The sequence below is a fragment of the Pelodiscus sinensis genome, chromosome 17, assembly GCF_052426305.1.
Source record: "Pelodiscus sinensis isolate ZL-2025 chromosome 17, ASM5242630v1, whole genome shotgun sequence".
Taxonomy (NCBI): Eukaryota; Metazoa; Chordata; order Testudines; family Trionychidae; genus Pelodiscus; species Pelodiscus sinensis.
Genome location: NC_143068.1, coordinates 31,641,450 through 31,659,719, shown reverse-complemented (window position 1 = coordinate 31,659,719; position 18,270 = coordinate 31,641,450). Strand labels below are relative to the sequence as shown.

Here is an 18,270-nt window from a genome sequence, read left to right as displayed (position 1 = left end):
CCATCAAGTCCAGCTTCCCCTATGTACCGTACAGTGCCAGAGGAACACGCAGAAGGCCAGCAAATAAATTGTAAGAGTAGCAGCCCTGAGGCCTCTCTGCTCTGCACAGGCAAAAACCCCACACTGGGTACGGGCAGTTAACAAGCAGGCTACCCACCGGTTCAGGTGAGAGATGGAAGCTACAGTTTTAAAGACCAACAAAGAGTCCAGTGGCACCTTAAACACCAAGGGTATGTCTACACTACCACCCTAGTTTGAACTAGGGTGGTTAATGTAGGCATTCGAAGTTGCAAATGAAGCCCAGGATTTAAATATCCCGGGCTTCATTTGCATCTTGCCGGGCGCCGCCGTTTTTAAATCCTCTTTAGTGCGGACTCCGTGCCCACGGCTACACGCGGCACGGAGTTGGTAGTTCGAATTAGGCTTTCTAATTCCATGAGGAGTAACGGTAGTTCGAATTAGAAAGCCTAATTCGAACTACCTACTCCGTGCCGCGTGTAGCTGCAGGCACAGAGTCCGCACTAACGGGGCTTTAAAAATGGCGGCGCCCGGCAAGATGCAAATGAAGCCCGGGATATTTAAATCCTGGGCTTCATTTGCAACTTCGATTGACTACATTAACCACCCTAGTTCGAACTAGGGTGGCAGTGTAGACATACCCCAACAGATTTATGTGGGCATCAGCTTTCGGGGGTCAAAACCACTTGGTCAGATGCATCTGAAAAAGTGGGTTTTCCCCATGAACGCGGATGCCCCCAGAAATCTGTTGGTCTTTAAGGCGCCGCAGGGGTGTGCGGATACAGACTCACACAGCGACCCCATCTGCAGTCAGATGTGACTCTCAGCCGGCGGGGAGAACAGAGGTTTAGGAATCGACAGGGACACAACATAGAACAGTCGTGTCAGTGCAAAAACGAGAAGCAGGCAGCACCATCCCTCTCTGGGACACACGAGCTCAGATCTAGGGCACTAGCCCTTCCCCTGCATCTCCAGCCAGCCGAGACTAACCCACGTGCCTAGCAGCCTGGTCCTCGCCCCACAGCCAGCTCCCTCCTCTGGCCTGCTTCCCAGGCAAAAGGTGCCCCCGGCCGCACCTTCTCCTGGGCTCAGCTTACAAAGAGCATCAGCCATTATGTTCATGCAGGCAGCTGGGGGAGCCACCATCTGTGGGAGCTGCACCTGAAATTCCCATCACTGCCTGGGCTTAGGAAAGAGGAGACTAAGAGGGGATAGGATAGAGGTCTATAAAATAATGATTGTTGTGGAAAAGGTGAATAAGGAAAAGTTATGTACTTATTTCCATAATATAAGAACTAGGGATCACCCAATGAAATGAATAAGCAGGAGGTTTAAAACAAACAAAAGCAAGTTTTCCTTCATGCAGCGCACAGTCAACCTGTGGAACTCCTTGCCAGAGGATGTGGCGAAGGCTAGGACTTTAACAGGGTTCAAAAAAGAGCTAGATAGATTCATGGAGGTTAGGTCCAGCAATACTTATTGTCCAGGATGGGTAGGAATGGAGTCCCTGGCCTCTGTTTGTCTGGAAATGGGTGACAGGGGAGGGATCACATGAGGATTCCCTGTTGTGTTCCCTCCCTCTGGGGCACCTGGCACTGGCCACTGTCAGCAGACAGGATACTGGGCTGGATGGACCTTTGGGCTGACCCAGTCGGGCTGCTTTCATGTTCTTTCTGTAGTCAGCCATCTCCCCTTACTTTTCTGCCCCACTTTTATGGCCCTGTGGGTTGCTAGGCAGTTGCTGTCTGACCCAGTCTGGCTGTTCTTATGAAACTGAGGCACACACATTAGGTTACTATAGGACAGTAGAACTCCCATGCAACATAACAAGGGGAATAAAATCCCCACTTCATCGCAGTGCCACGCGTACACAAATGATGCCTCTGTACAAATGGTGCCCCAGGTAAAGGAAGGCGCCCAGAGATCTGCTTTCATAGGACCCTGCTGCGAGATGAACCACAGGAGCAGGCAGGTGGGCAGAGCAGGAAGCTCTAGGCTCTGGAATTGCAACTGGGCTGCCCCGCACGTTACCTTTCAGTCCAAAGGTCCCCGAGATGGATGGCTGCTCCCCAGTAAATTTCTTAGGCGTTTTCTGTTTCCTTCCTGACTCGAGAGAGAGAAAACAAGAGATAAAAACGTGGTCAAATAACTGCGCTGCGAGTGAGGATTTCAGTACGCAGGGGGCAAAAGGAACTTGGGTGAACTCCGGCTCGGGAGCTGAGCAGTAAGGGAACCGACCTCCTTTTACCCTGCAAAACGCCCCTTCGGGGCCGTGAGGGCCCTGAAATGAAGCCCTTACGGATGGGCCCCTCAAGGTGCCCGCCGCCTCGTCTAGCACTAGCACTGCGTCAGAGATACTGTCCTTTCCAGATTCCACAGCAGTCAAAACGCCTGCCACGCCACCCTGGTGTTACGCCTCATCCGCGGGGGGCAGAGCCGAGTGCTGAAGGCGGTGGAACAATCTAGCACCCACCCACAGTTTCTTGGCAGGGATGGTCTCTTTGTCCCATGGCTCAGGAATGACTCCACAGAGCAGGAACGGGACTCCACTTTCCACCCCCTCCGCGGTCACCACCCAGATCAGCCTCACGCACTCTCCCTCGGACCGCCCGCTCTGTGGGCATGGCTTGGATTTCTGACCGTGGCGGAGGCCGGCAGGGGGCTGTGCAACGTGGCTGTGTCCTGCAGGCCACAGGCGCGAGTGTGAATGGAGAGCGATGCATTTGCATTTAATGGCACCTCGCGGTACTGGAAACCAAGGGTTGCTCTACTCTCTGCTCTGCGACACCCCTGCTCCAGCCTCTGGAGCCAACCCAGCCCCGGGCTCTACGCTTACTGTGCTTCATCCTCTCTGGGTCCTCCTCCTGGTGGGGAGCCTGCGTGCCCCCTTGCGGCTTGGGAACCTTGCCGCTCGAAGACTTGGCCGGCGGGGTAGCTGCTGCCACCGCCGCCGCGAGCTGGAACCCTTTGTTCTCCCGGCTCCTCGCCAGGCACTCTCCGTTCTCGGGGAGCTCCCGGCCAGCTGTCTTCTCCACCTTTGCCTGTTTGGGATGGATGGTGTGGGAGTCTGAACTCTCAGCAACTCTAGGGCAAAGCATAGAGGACTCGTTGAACGCAGAGTCAAGAACCCAACGCCGTGACGCCTCTTCCAACCCGGGGCCCTACAAGGGCGGCCCAAGAGTGGCCGCTGGGAAGGGAATTGGGGGGGGGGTCCCCTCCTTTCTTCCCGGCCTTCCCCGGCCCGCTGGCGAGCAGCGAAACCACGCGCTGCTGGTACCTTTTCTTGCCGCTGGCCTTGCCAATGCGTTTCTGCCCTTTGTTTTCTGCTTTGCTGGTGGGCAGCGGCCTGTCCAAGTGGTTCCAGAGCCGGTGCTTTTCCAGTTGGGTTTTGGATGTGAAGGCCGCTTCGCAGTAGGGGCAAGGGTAAGTCAGCTTCTCCGAGATGGCCCCCTGCAAGAGAGCAGAGACATGGGAGGGGGAAAAGACCTGCTCTTCCCCTGCACGTGCAGGGTCCTGCCTGCGAATCCGCATGGCCAAGACTGGTCAGGAGAAAGATCCCTCTCCACGTGCGAACGCCACCAGCCACACGCCACGGCAGCGGCGCTTTTCTAAAGCGCAGAAGGGCGGCAGGTTGCTCCCCGTGGATTTTCAATGGGAACTGAAGGCTTATTAGGAAATTCCAGCCGGCATTTTCAGCTGAGCGGCCCCTCCCCCGGTGCGTCCAAAGGGAAATCGAGCCGATCCAGCGTGGGGAGGAAAACGGAACCACGCCTTTCATTTAAGAACGGCGCGACCGAGAGCCGACTGCTGCAAGCACAGATCCGGCATCTGCCCATGCACGGGCTACTGCACAGCTGGGGTTCTGCGCCCAATCCAGAGGGCAGCTTTTTGAGGGGCGGGGGATGGGGGAGGAGCTTATTTTGAGTTGCAGCTTTGAAGGGGAGGCGAATCCTGCTGGGTGATTTCCTTCCCCGTTCGGTTTTCCCTCCCTCGGTACATGCAATCCGGGCTCCCCGTCGATGGACTATTTAGGCAAAGCCCTGCCGAGGAGCCGGCGCGCTCAGCCTTGCTTTGGCGTTGGGATGGGGACCAGGAGATGTGGGGCGTGGATGGTTTTCCGAGGGAAAAGCCTGAAGTTCTCAGTCAGTCCTTCCCGGGGCGATGGGAATCCAGAGGACGAGGGGCAGGGCTGCCCGAGGAAGGATTTGCCTGGGCTAAGGACAGAGCTGCCCACAGCTCTGGGATGACACAGAGCTGTCAAGGGGCAACTGCCCTAGGGCCTGTCTAGTCAAAGCAGCTTGGGGCTCCTGGCTACCGTTGCTGTTACTACGACAACAGGCACCCCGGGCCTTTTAAATCGCCACCGGAGCCCTGCACCGTGTGCTCTGGGCAGCTCTGAAGGCTGGGGGAGGGGTGCCGCAGCCTCCGAGCGCGGAGAGCTGGCTGCCTCTGGCCCCACCCCTTCCACCTGAGGCCCCACCCCTTGCAGGGGTACAGAACTGCCCCCCTCCCCTTTGCCCTGGAGCCCGCGGAAGCTGTCAGCAGTCCTGGCTGCCCCTCTGCACTGCGAGACCTAGGCGGACAAGGGGCATGTCAGCGGATGCAGCATGAATCCGGCCTGCAGGATAGGAGGGGTTGGAGTTTCCATTAAAGAGACTGTGGGGCGAACCCCCCAGGCCCTGTTGAAAGCACTGACAAAACTCCCAGTGATCCCAGCAGAGGCAGGATTTCACCCCCCAGATCCACCAGGCAGTGCCAAGACACGCAGACTTAGATCTGCCTCTTTATACACAAAGGTCCGTCCTAGTCCAGAGCAGTCAGGACCCAGGGCACTGCCTCCCGATTCCTCAGTCGGACAGTCACAGGGCAGCAGAGGGCTCCGGCCTGGCCCCTGCATCCCATCTCCCACCTCCATGAGCCACAGAGGGCCTCAGGTTGAGCAGAACCAACGCAGCCCCTGGGCACAGGTGGGGGAAGGCAGCACGCCAGGGCTCCTTGTGCCCCAGCAGAGATGCACTGAGGGCTCAGGCGCGAATGCACAGCACCCCAGATCCACAGGCCAGCAGTGCAGCGGCCTAAGGAGTTTCTGGAGCCCTCGGGCAGGAATACCGGCCACAGAGCGGCTGCCTTCCCTCACACGGCCCCAGCACACGGTCCAGTCACTGGGGCTAAGTTCCCTGCCGACGGGCACTTATCCGAAGCCTTGCACATGATCACGCAAAATTCCTCCACTCGCACAATCTGACCTGAAGAGAGCTGGAGGGGCCAATACATTCAACAACCCCATTTCAGGGAGTGTGTATCCCCTACTTCAAAAAGCTCTCGGCACGTCTTTGGAGCTACCCACGCCGTGGCAGGAAAAACAAACCTACCCCCCCACGTACGGCCCACGCCACCTCTTAATGAACGACAGACCAGCAGCTATTAGAGACTGAAATAAACAGCAACTGCCTAGCAACCCACAGGGCCATAGAAGGGGGGCAGAAAAGTAAGGGGAGATGGCTGACTACAGAAAGAACATAAAAGCAGCCCGACTGGGTCAGCCCAAAGGGCCATCAAGCCCAGTGTCCTGTCTGCCCACAGTGGCCAGTGCCAGGTGCCCCAGAGGGAGAGAACACAGCAGAAAATCATTGAGTGATCCCTCCCCTGTGACCCATTCCCAGCCCCTGACAAGCAGAGGCTAGGGACACCATCCCTGCCCATCCTGGTTAAAAGCCATTGATGGACCTATCCGGTAGTTCTTTTTTGAATCCTGTTAAAGTCCTGACCTTCACAACAGCCTCTGGCGAGGAGTTCCACAGATCGACTGTGCGCTGCATGAAGAAAAACTTCTTTTTGGTTGTTTTAAACCTGCTGCCTATTAATTTCATTTGGTGAGCCCTACTTCTTATGTTATGGGACAATAACTTTTCCTTATTCACTTTCTCCAGACCTGTCATGATTTTATAGACCTCTATCCTATCCCCCCTTAAACTCCTCTTTTCTAAGCTGAAAAGTCACAAGTCTTTTTAATCTCTCTTCATATGAGACCCGTTCCAAACCCCTCATCATTTTTGTTGCCTTTTCCTGACTCTTCTCCAATGCCAAGATATCTTTTTGGAGATGAAGCGACCACACCTGTACAGAGTATTCAAGATGCGGGTGTACCATGAATTTATACAAAGGCATACGAACATAAGAACAGCCAGACTGGGTCAGACCAAAGGTCCATCCAGCCCAGTACCCTGTCTGCCGACAGTGGCCAGCGCCAGGTGCCCCAGAGGGAGTGAATCGAACAGGTAATGATCAAACGATCTCTCTCCTGCTATCCGTCTCCACCCTCTGACAAACAGAGGCTAGGGACACCATTCCTTATCAATTCTGGCTAATAGCCATTAATGGACATAACCTCCAGGAATTTATTTAGTTCTCTTTTAAACCCTGTTATAGTCCAACTCTTCACAACCTCCTCAGGCAAGGAGTTCCACAGATTGACTATGCGCTGTATGAAGAAGAATTTCCTTTTATTTGTTTTAAACCTGTTGCCCACTGGTTTCATTTGGTGGCCCCTAATTCTTATATTATGGGACCAAGTAAATAACTTTTCCTTATTCACTTTCTCCACACCACTCATTATCTTATAGACCTCTATCATATCCCCCCTCAGTCTCCTCTTTTCTAAACTGAAAGTCCCCGTTGCTTTAGCCTCTCTTCATATGGGACCCATTCCAAACCCCTAATCATTTTAGTTGCCCTTCTCTGAACCTTTTCTAATGCCAGTATATCTTTTTTGAGATGAGGAGACCACATGCAGTATTCCAGATGTGGGTGTACCATGGATTTATATAAGGGCAATAAGATATTCTCCATCTTATTTTCTATCCCTTTTTAAATTATCCCTAACATTCTGTTCGCTTTTTTGACTGCTGCTGCACACTGCGTGGACGTCTTCAGAGAACTATCCATGATGGCTCCAAGATCTCTTTCCTGATTAGTTGTAGCTAAATTAGCCCCCATCATATTATATATATAGTTGGGGTTATTTTTTCCAATGTGCATTACTTTACATTTATCCACATTAAATTTCATTTGCCATTTTGTTGCCCTATCACTTAGTTTGGTGAGATCTTTTTGAAGTTCTTCACAGTCTGCTTTGGTCTTAACTACCTTGAGCAGTTTAGTATCATCTGCAAACCACCTCCCTGTTTACCCCGTTCTCCAGATCATTTATGAATAAGTTAAATAGGATTGGTCCTAGGACTGACCCTTGGGGAATACCACTAGTTATCCCCTCTCCATTCTGAAAATTTACCTTACCCTTTGTTTCCTCTATTTTAACCAGTTCTCAGTCCATGAAAGGATCTTCCCTCTTATCCCATGACAACTTAATTTACCTAAGAGCCTTTGGTGAGGGACCTTATCAAAGGCTTTCTGGAAACCTAAGTACACTATATCTACTGGATCCCCCATCTCCACGTTTGTTGACCCTTTCAAAGAACTCTAATCGATTAGTAAGACATGATTTCCCTTTACAGAAACCATGTTGACTTTTGCCTAAAAAATTATGTTCTTCTATGTGTCTGACAATTTTATTCTTTACTATTATTTCAACTAATGTGCCCGGTACTGACGTTAGACTTACCGGTCTGTAATTGCTGGAATCACCTCTAGAGCACCACGCAGGGAGGGGAAGGGGGCGGGGCTGGCTGGAAGCGGGGTGGAAAGCAGAGCCTGGGGGAGATTGGGGGCTGTGGGCCTAGAGGGGAGGATGGGGGGTGGAGAAAGGGGAGAGGGAAGCCGTGCTGGTGGGCGGGGGGCGTCCAGGGGGCCCTGCAGCCGCTTGCCACCACGGAGCGAGGGGAAGGGGGGCGGGGCGCTGACGTACACGGCCAGGGAGCATGGCCATGTACATCAGCATTACAGACGCACAGACACTAGGCTACTATATATATGATTTTTACACTTTTTTTTTTTACACTTAATTTGTAAAATTAAGGCAATAAGAGAGTCTCCGTCCCTTTTTTTCTGCAGAGACATCACGGCTCAGTTTTTGCTGCCTTTGAATCTCAATAAATTAGCCTGTTTGGGGCCAGCCCACAAATTCCGCACAATCCCAAGTGCTTAGAAAAAAATGCGGGGAGGGGAGGAACACTCTGGCAAAGGTGGGGTTTGAATAATTAACAAAGGAAAAGACACAACCATGTTTCTTCCTCTAGCCTTTTTCAGGTGGTGAGGCTGCCCAGGGCAGGGGAATTTGCCTCCTTGTTTGCAAAGTGCCTGGAACAAACGGAGTTCTACTGTCACATACTGATCCAGAGATGTCATTATTCCCCTTTATTTGGCTTTGGTGAGGCCACATCTGGAGGTTTGTGTCCAGTTCTGGGCCCCCCACTACAAAAAGGATGTGGACACATTGGAGAGGGTCCAGCGGAGGGCAACCAAAATGATTAGGGGGCTGGAGCATATGACCTATGAGGAGAGGCAGAGGGACTTGGGTCTGTTTAGTTTGCAGAAGCGAAGAGTGAGGGGGGATTTGATAGCAGCCTTCAACTTCCTGAAGGGGGGTTCCAAAGAGGATGGAGAGAGGATGTTCTCAGTAGTGACAGATGGCAGAACAAGGAACAATGGGCTCAAGTTGTGGTGGGAGAGGTCCAGGTTGGATAGTAGGAAAAACTATTTCACTAGGAGGGTGGTGAAGCACTGGAATGGGTTACCTAGGGAAGTGGTGGAGTCTCCATCCCTAGAGGTGTTTAAGTCTTGGCTTGACAAAGCCCTGGACGGATTGATTTAGTTGGGATTGGTCCTGCCTAGAGCAGGGGGCTGGACTTCTGAGGTCTCTTCCGGTTCTATGGTTCTATGATTCTATGATAAACAACTAATAACCCCCCATCTATCATCTGCAAGGAACCACCTTCATATCGCACAGGTGCTATCCATACTCAGGAGATTCCCTCTCACACACTGCCCCAAAAGCACATTCACTTTGCCCTCTGTCCCCCCTCCCTCCTGGGGTGCCTGTGGGTAACCTGATTTTCTTTTTAGGGGGGAGGTCGCATAAGCCGGGTGAGCCATTTCCTTTTGCAATATGGTAACTCAACCTGGAGTTCTGTACAGGCACAACCGTATGGGGTGTCCCGGAGAGTCGCACACAGACAGCCTGCACAAAAAGACAACTGCAGACAAAATTAGCACCTTCCTAAGGATAAGGAAGAGCCAAATTAAATGGAGTTTGTGTTTCCTTTTTAAACAGCTTAGTCGCTTGAACGAAGTAGAAGTGGGTGTTGATATCTCCCCTCCCTCCCCCAAGCTCACCCGGTGGTTCCACTGGGACGTTTTGCTTTTTGTAATTGTTTAAAAGCTCCAGCCTGTTTCGACTGTCAATGCTGGATGGTCATGTCACTGCCTGCCTTGAGCGCAGGGGACTGGAGTAGATAAACAGCTAAGGTCCCATCCAGTTCTGCATGTCTATGATGGACACGAACCCCACTAGGCATTTTGTGACCTCTCCATTGATTCTCCAGGAATATTCAAAGGAGTCAATATTGTGAGGCGCAAGGGAGGAAGGGAAAGGGGTTGAGTGTGGATCAGGCTTAGCCAACATGTGCTAACCTTGCCAGAATGGGAGGGTTTTTTCTAGTGACGATGCAAGGGCAGAGGTGCTGGAACAATTCACATAGTGGGGCTGCTGAAAGCCACTAAACTAAACTATAAACCAGGGGTCTCAAACTCTCGGCCGGAGCAATTGTGCAACCTAGCTCAGGAATCCATCGGGGGGAGGGGCTTTCTGTTCCCGTCCCCCAAGCCCCGCCCCTTCCCGTTACCACTTTCTCCCTCCCATGGCACCCTGTCCCCTGAAGACAAGGCTTTGGGAATTTCCGGGCGGGGAGGCAGCAACGCTCAGTCCCTCCCCACTTCCCCTCCCCATTCCCTGCAGCAGTGGGAGCCGTGGGGAAGCAGAATGAAGTGAAGCGAGTGCGGTGCGGGGGAGGGGAGAGCTGATTGCTGCTGCTGTCCTGTACCTCAGCGCTGGCGGGCAGTAGGGAGGGGAAGAGGCGTTTCAAAATGGAACCGCGTCACCGCTAACGATCCTGGCGGCGACATGGTTCCACGCACTGCGGGCTCTGCAGCATGAAACTGAAATAAGCGCCTGGGGAGGAGGCTTTGCAGCGGGCTCTGTAGCCAGCTCCCTGGGAGCGGGGCTGGCAGCCCCTGTCAGCCTTACTCCCAGGGAGCCAACATGTAACCTGTGGGGGGAGCAGCCCCTACCTATGGTGGGCCCTGCAGGGATAGAGCAGCCCCCTGCCCAGGGCGGACAGGGACGATGCTCCAGCCCCTACCAGTTAGCCAATTAACCGGTTAACCATTATCATCGCTAGTGGGCATGAAAGCACCAGCATATGGGACGTCATGTCACCACATGGAAAGCAACTGGGGGAAATCCATTGCCAGAGCTGAGGGAGCCTGTGTTGGCGGGGGGAGGGGAGAGGTGCAGTAGGTCCACAGAAGTATTGAGAGATGGGGCCGGCAGGGCAGCTCCACACCCTTGCAGCCAGCGGCCCGATGTCAGGATGGCACTGCCCACGAGGGGGCGGTGATAGAAATGATGCGGATAAGACACTGACTCAGTGGGAAGGTGCCTGCAGTACCCAGGAAGAGCCAGGCGGTTTAGCTCTCGTGCTGAGAAATCCTCCATACGCAGGGAGCGAAGGGGCGCCCCGACCATTCGACACACACACGACCCGACCACCGCAACGAACCACAACCCGCAGTTCTCCTTACCCCTCGGCAGCGCTGAAAATGGTACTTCAGGCCATAAATACTGGGGAACTCCAGCCAGCAGCCTGAGTTGGGGCACTTCACCCTGGAGTGGGCCTTGAATTCATCTTTCCACCGGTTCATCAGGGGAAGCTGAGAAAGGGAGACACGGTGGCAGGCGGCTGAACAAACACCTTCCCGCAGCCCGCGAACGCGACGCACTGGGGCAAGGATTTCAGAAGGGCCGGGACAACGTTTGCAGTCTCAGAGTGGAGTCAACATGCGTGCGCCTGCAAAATGAACTACAGGAGCCGACGCTCGCAACTAGCTCTGTCACAACATGCTTTCTACCCTCCGTCGGGCACACCTCCTCAGACGGGTGCACCTGCTTTCACAGGGAAGCCATCCTGCAGTCCCAAACTGCACCCGCACGAGGGAATCAGCCCCGCTCACACTGGGGTTCCCTGGTGACTAACATGCACGCTAACTCAGCCCCATCAATCATAACAAAAGTCACCGCCGTGATTTAACTACCCCATATTGCACAGGCTGCTCCATGTACCATCCAGGCCAGAAAGCTGAAGTTCAACAGTACAATTCCCCAGGGAAGAACTCCCACCTTCCTAGGTGCCGTCCGATAATTAAACCCGCCCCGACACACCCACGGTGAATAAACCACATCTCTCATCCACCTCATGGAAAACACTAGCTTGACACGTAAAAGTGACTTGTGAGGCTGAGCGTCCAGCTGGAGGCACCACGCAGAAGCCACAGAGAAAGCGCAGAGTACCTGCCCGCTGAAAAGCAGGGGTCTCAACCCGCCCATCACGTCTGGGAGTCTGGGCTACATTTATTTTTCATGTTATGCCAATGGACAATTCCAGCCCCATCCAACCAAGGCCTGTCCCCATTGGCCGCTCGAGTGAAGAAACTTCATGATGGATCATGCCAGTTAGCCATACTTTATACATAATGCCCATACCCAATCCACAGCCCAATCATCCAATAGCCCATGGCGCTCTCCTAAGCGCATCACGCTTTGCCTCCCAGACGTGCATGCAGTCCCAGCTTCATTAGCACAAGCAACAGCAGGTCGAGCCTGAGCAAAACCACTTCCATGAGGGCAGCTTGAGGGCTGACCTCTGTGTGCGTCTATATCCCTTTTGCCCAGGCAATTGCACGCACAGACACAGGCGTTTTTGAAGTCAGCATCCTGGGGACTTGCTCCAGAGGGGTGCTGAGCCCAAAGGGCACTTGGACTCACCGGGCACTGTCCATGGTCAACGCGCGTTAGCGACTTCCCACCTAGCTCGGCGGGTTGCTGGAAGGACTTGGCCTGGTGCTAACCCAGGCAGCAAAGCAGCCATTAGAAGGGAGTGCTGTTTGGGATGCAGCTGGTTGTGGTAGCTCCCTGTATCTCCGGCAGACTTCCACCAGCTGGTACAGCAGTGCCCTCAAATTCCATCAAATTAACGGAATTAACACCCACCGGGGCCTACCCCATCTCAGAGCACGGGGGGTTGGGTTTTTTTACTAGCTCCTTAGCAGAGGAGCTGAGCGGCATGAGGAAGGAGAGAATTGCAGAGAGAGACGGGGAGAAGTCAAGGCACAGATGGATTTGGATTCTTACAGGAATGTCTTTCAGCACCTGGTTTTCCGCCTTGGGCCGCCCTTTCTTCTTGCCTTCTGCTTTGTCGCTGGTTGCGTTTCCTGCAAACAAACACAGAACATAAGGCCTGCAGCTCTCCAGCTAGCACTCGGAAACCTTGATTTCTGACCTTGCACTGCAGTCCTCCTGCCTATTATCCGGCAGGGATAGCCCAGCCTCTCCCAAACCTCCTCCCACCCTGTGCCGTGACTGTCCCAAATTCTTGCCACCACAATTCAGCAGGGTTAGAGTCAAACTCTGAGCAGGCCAGCAGCCAATCCCCAGGGAACTTCAAAATGCTTAGCTGGGCTAGATCTGCTCCGATTTAACCCAGAGGTGAGGAACCTTATTTAGGTCAGGGGCCACTGACGCACAGAAAATCAGTGGGGGAGGCCGCACAAAAATGAGAAAAAGAAAAAAAAAAGCCAAATAACCCTCACTGACATTGCCTCTGGGCTAGTAGATTTTGTGGGTCCCGCTACCCTCTGGGGTGGGGGCAAAAATGAGGGTTCAGTGCATGGGAGAGGGCTGCCGGGAAGCAGGCTTGGGGTGCGGGATGTGGGAGGGAGGGTGCAGGATCAGGTTGGGGGGCTCTGGTTCCCTGATGCTGGGGAGGAAGCCCCATGCCTCAGGGGCCAGATCCAGGCAAGCTGGGGCCACATCTGGTCCTCCGGCCACAGATTCCCTACCCCTCTGTTTAACCCATCGGCTTCCGCAGGAGCAGAACGCGGCCAAAGCCGGGCGCTCCAGAAATCCAGGCCCAACTCATCCTTTTCTCTTTGTCTTCAACAACAAACAGGCGTGGGCTGGAAAAAGGAAACAAACCCTGATGCCCAGTGAAGACAACCATGAGCAAAGATCCCGCCACAATGGTCTCCTAGCAACGGGCAGCCATGGGCCCATGGCGGATGTGCTTAAAATGGAAGCGTTGCGGCCGAGAGCTAGGCGTCGATGGCATGGTTGGAGGAGATTGAGGACTTATGGCCATGGAGCTGGTCGTGAGGGGCTGCAGCGACTGGAGGGGAGCCAGGAAGGAAGAAGAGATGGTGGAGAAAAAGGGTGGGGCCTAATGAGAGGTCTTCATCCATCTTTGTGAAGTGGCTTGTGGGAGTTCACCCCTGTGCCGAGGGGCCAACGTGCCCTGCGAGGGCCTTGGCCTGGCTGACCCTCGGCCTACGCTCAAGCCGTAGCAGTTTTGAGCCTCGTGCCCCTGGGTTCTCCCCACACTTGGGCCATTGCTCGAACCACACGACAGCCACCCCTGCTGTTCCTGGCAGGAGTTCAGCTCACTCATGGGATCTTTTCAGAGCCCTATTTACAGTGACCTCGCCTCTAGCTTCCCAGGAGCCACGGCGGGTCCCTGAGTAGAAGCTTTCGCTCACGTCCAGCAAGTAGCAGGAGTCTGCCTCCAATGATGGAGGGGAGGCTGGCAAGAAAAGACTAGCAACTGCCTCAGGCTGAGCTCTCCTTGTTGTAGGAGTTCACTAGCTGTGTCTGTTCCTGGGGAAACACCCCACTTTCTGTGGCCAGCCTCCCCCCTTTCAGCGCCACTTCCCTAAGGAGGGGCATATGGGTGTGTTTCATAGGCCCTGCCTGGGTGCAGGCCCGCGCAGCGTTCCACCAGACACCCCACACAGGTCTCTATGGTACTTTTGTGATGTCTAGCTTGTGTTCTGGCTCCACTGTCCAGGGAAGGATTGCACTGGAGCTGAATGAATAATGGAGGGTTTGGTTCTGTTAACCCAAAACAATCCCCCCCCCCCCCGATTTTTTTTTTAGTAAGGCTGTCACTTTTAGTTCCCCTGTTTTCGTTTTTTAAAAACAAATCCAGCTCCGTTTCTAAATGAAACGCCGTTCTGGGAGGAAAAGCTGACTTTGTCCTTTTGAAAATAGTCCAATGAAATGTTGAAACATTTGTGACGGGTTGGATCACAGAAATCAGAGGTGGGGTTACAGCCCCTCCCCAGCACAGCAACATAGACTCTACAGTAGCTCAGATCTGGGAGGGCTACAAGGGCTCAGCACGCAGGAAATCAACCCCCAAAAGGGATCAAAACCCCAAATAAATCCATTTTACTCTAAGGCTGTGTCTACATTGGCCCCTATTCCGTATAAGGGATGCAAATGTAGCACTTTGGAATAGGCAAATCCGCGGGGGATTTAAATATCCCCCGCGGCATTTGCATTAACATGGCTGCCGCTTTTTTCCGGCTTGTAGATAAGCCGGAGAAAAGCGCCAGTCTGGACGCGATCCTCCGGAAAATAAGCTCTTTTCCGGAGGATCTCTTATTGAAAGTAGGAATAAGAGATCCTCCGGAAAAGAGCTTATTTTCCGGAGGATCGCGTCCAGACTGGCGCTTTTCTCCAGCTTATCCACAAGCCGGAAAAAAGCGGCAGCCATGTTAATGCAAATGCCGCGGGGGATATTTAAATCCCCCACGGATTTGCCTATTCCAAAGTGCTACATTTGCATCCCTTATACGGAATAGGGGCCAATGTAGACACAGCCTAAGGGTGCGTCTACCCAGCAGGGCTAAACTCAAAAAAAGCTATGCAAATTGAGCTATGTCAACTGCGCAGCTTATTTTGAAATAGCTTATTTCGAAATGGGGAGCGGCTACACAGCACTTATTTTGAAACAGGGCACTCTTCTGCCGACTTCCCTTACTCCTCGTACATTATTTCAAAATAACTGCCTGGTGTGTAGACACGGACTAAGTTACTTCGAAATAACGCTAGTTATTTCAAAATAATGTTGCTGTGTAGATGTACCCTAAAAGTTTAACACAGAGAAAGCTCATTAGGTCCACCCACTTTATCATTATGCACAATGATTGCTCCGCTCCAAGTAACAATTATTTACAATGGGCTTGATAATAAACAAAAGTGTTTTCATTAAGTATAAAAAGTAGGATGTATGTGGTTGCAAGTGAAAATAGTCAGATCAAAATAAGTTGAAAAGGTAAAATAAACAAACAAAAAAATCAGCTAAATCTAATCTATTAAGAAACTTGCCAGCTGTCTACACTGGCCGCTTGCTTTTCTGGAAAAGCAATGACGATCTACTGTAAAATTGTCAGTGTTATTCCGGAAAAACTATGCTGCTCCCATTCGGACAAAAGTCCTTTTCCGGAAAAACTGTTCCGGAAAAGGGCCAGTGTAGACAGCACAGTAGTCTTTTCCGCAAAAAAGCCCCGATCGCAAAAATTACGATCGGGGCTTTTTTCTGGAAAAGCGCATCTACATTGGCCACGGATGCTTTTCCGGAAAAAGTTCTTTTCCAGAAAAGCATCCTGCCAATGTACACGCACTTTTTCCGGAAATACGTATAACGGAAAACTGTTCCGTTTTAAGCATTTCCGGAAAAGGGTGCCAGTGTAGACGTAGCCGTCATGTGCAAATTCTTACCCTACACAGTTATTCTGGCCTGAGTCTACAGCTTTTTTCAGAGTTCTTTCGAGTTTTTTGTTGCCAAGTTTCTTCACCTGTATCCTCTTACGGTGGGTGAGGCAGTTTCAAAGGCCAGCTGAAGACAAAGTCCTGATTACTTTCCATCCCTTAAATAGACTTTCCCCAAGAGTGGGAACCCTTTGTTTAGACCAGTGTTTCTCAACCAGTGGTACGAGTACCCTTAGGGGTACTTGAGAGAAGTCTGGGGGGGTACGTCAACAGTACTGAAATGTGGAGAAAACTAAATTTTTGTTTTAAGTTTTGTAGCACTTTATTATTTTTACACTTTTTACACCCAAAAATGTCATTGCCCACCCGGCTATGATTAAGTTGTTTAAACAAATGTGTAGCAATGGTAGAAAAAAATTGTGTGTCTGAAAACTAGGTACTAGGGGTATTTATACTTTTTTTTGAAAAAGGGGTACTTTATAAAAAAAAGGTTGAGAAACAGTAGTTTAGACTACCCATCCCCATGGAAAAGTGTTAGATTCAAGATGGACTCCAGTACCAGGCAGCATGGTCACATGACTTTCTAGGAACCACCACTGTTCAGGCTTACAGAAAAAATCAACAGGTCGTTGGCTTGAGTACTGAGTCATTAAGTTCCTAAAGTATCACTCATAGCCCTCATTAGCACATTTAAAGCCAGAGTCACACTTCATATGTCTAACTGCACATACAAGAATGATACATACACAAAAATAGATTACACAGATTCAGCAGATTGTAACTTTAAAATTGATATGTTCCATGATGCATTTTGCATAATACAGCTTCAAGTTATACATATTCATAAAGCACAAGAGGGGCAGTGACAACATGAAAAAAGGCATTTTCCCCAGCCAAAACTATTCACCAAATTCAACCCAAATTCAGGAATAGTTTTGGTCCGTGTGAAACAGCATTTTAAAAAATCAAATCAACTATTTGTCTGAAAAATGTTACCTAGTTCTAATCCTCACTCTGTGTGAGCTTGGATTATCAGTTTTTGGGCTATCAAACTTGCTGAATCCATCAAAGCAGCAAGGTACCTACTCAAATGACTCTGGTTTGCAGAGTCCATCTGCCAAGCTGAGGTCCCACAGGGCTGTATTTTCATAAGACTTCCACTAGCATCCTGCATTACAGCCAACATAATGGAACCTTAAATATACTCTAAGTCAGCAAGGCTAATCCACTGAACATCCACTAAGTTGAGCTCCATTGGTATTCAGTGACCTAGGTTCTGTCAACTCTTGCACCAGTGTCTCCTTGTAACTTTAGCCAGGTCTACACTAGACCTAAAAGGTTGGGTTAAGGTTCACAACTTCAGCTACGTAACATACGTAACTGGCTTACCTTAAACCGAACTTGGTGCTGTCTACTTAGAGGGAGGCTGACAGAAGCAAACACTCCTGTCAGCGTCCCTTACTCCTCATGACTGCTAAGAGTACCAGCTCCGACCGAGGCCACCCTTGGTGTTCGATTTAGCGGGTCTTACCTAGACCCACTAAATCAAACGCCAGAAGATTGATCTCCGGTGTGGCGAGCAAAGACATGGCCTCTCTCTCATTTCAAGCCGGACAGACACTATCCTGTCTAATTTCACAGAACCCTCCTTGGAAACAAAAGCAGAGATAAAGCCCCAGTTTGGTCTAACCCTGCTCAGTTTTCATTATTGTCATGAGCCTACCAGAGCCAGCAGAGAACCCCTCTGAACAGTCAAGGGATGGCAACTAGCACTTACAAATCCCAGTGCGGGGCGTTAGATGAATGCTTACATCATAACATTGCGGTCTCCAGCCAACAGCCAGGAGGCCTACTCAGCAATACTCCAGTTTTGCACTGAAATCTATGGAGCTACTCTAGGATAAGACAGGATCCGAGTACCAGAGAAACCAGATAATCAGCATCACCAAAGCAACATGGAACTTCACTCTTCCTCTTCCACTACAGATAGTCAATGTCCCAGGTGGGTTTTTGGTGCAAAGATTTTTCAGGGGTCTATTCCACTCCCCATGAATGGGGCCATGGGCAACCAATAACGTAGGTAAGAGAAGGCACAGCCTTTCCAAATTGCCTAGATGCTCTTCCCATCAGGAAGGGCCGGGGCCGAGGCTGCTGCATGGCAACCCCAGCCCTCCAGATGGCCTGGAAGGTTCAGGCTGGAAGTAGGCGGGGCTTGGCTCCAGGTGTGGGGCCTCGAGTGGAAGGGGTGGGGGTAGAGCTTGCCTTCCCCAGCGGGGCCTTCACCCGTCACCCATGGAAGAGGCAATTACATATTTAAATTCCACACAAAACAGGCAGAGGAAAAGATTGCCCCTGTGTTGTTCTGGCCTACCGCCTCAGTTAACAGCTCAGATTCGAGTTCCTTGCAAGAGGAGGGAGGCAGTTTCCTTCTCCTCCCCATCCACCTCGGGAGATGCTGGGCTCCTTCACAC

General features: G+C 51.7%; 1 protein-coding gene across 4 annotated transcripts in view; it reads right to left on the bottom strand.

The window, feature by feature from the left end:
- ZNF512B (zinc finger protein 512B) overlaps positions 1-18,270 on the bottom strand; it is an 88,425-nt gene that overhangs the window by 45,693 nt on the left and 24,462 nt on the right. For 3 of the 4 annotated variants that reach the window (XR_016347054.1, XM_089769742.1, XM_089769741.1), the window contains exons 3-7: positions 12,383-12,462; positions 10,777-10,905; positions 3,296-3,468; positions 2,855-3,102; positions 2,050-2,121 (exon numbers count right to left, since the gene is read on the bottom strand). Coding sequence is in view for 3 of the 4 variants with exons in the window: in XM_089769742.1 (XP_089625868.1) it covers positions 2,050-2,121; positions 2,855-3,102; positions 3,296-3,468; positions 10,777-10,905; positions 12,383-12,462 (702 nt within the window). In the remaining variant the exon portion in view is untranslated. The remainder of the gene's footprint in view (positions 1-2,049; positions 2,122-2,854; positions 3,103-3,295; positions 3,469-10,776; positions 10,906-12,382; positions 12,463-18,270) is intronic. The other variant, XM_089769743.1, reaches the window with a different exon arrangement.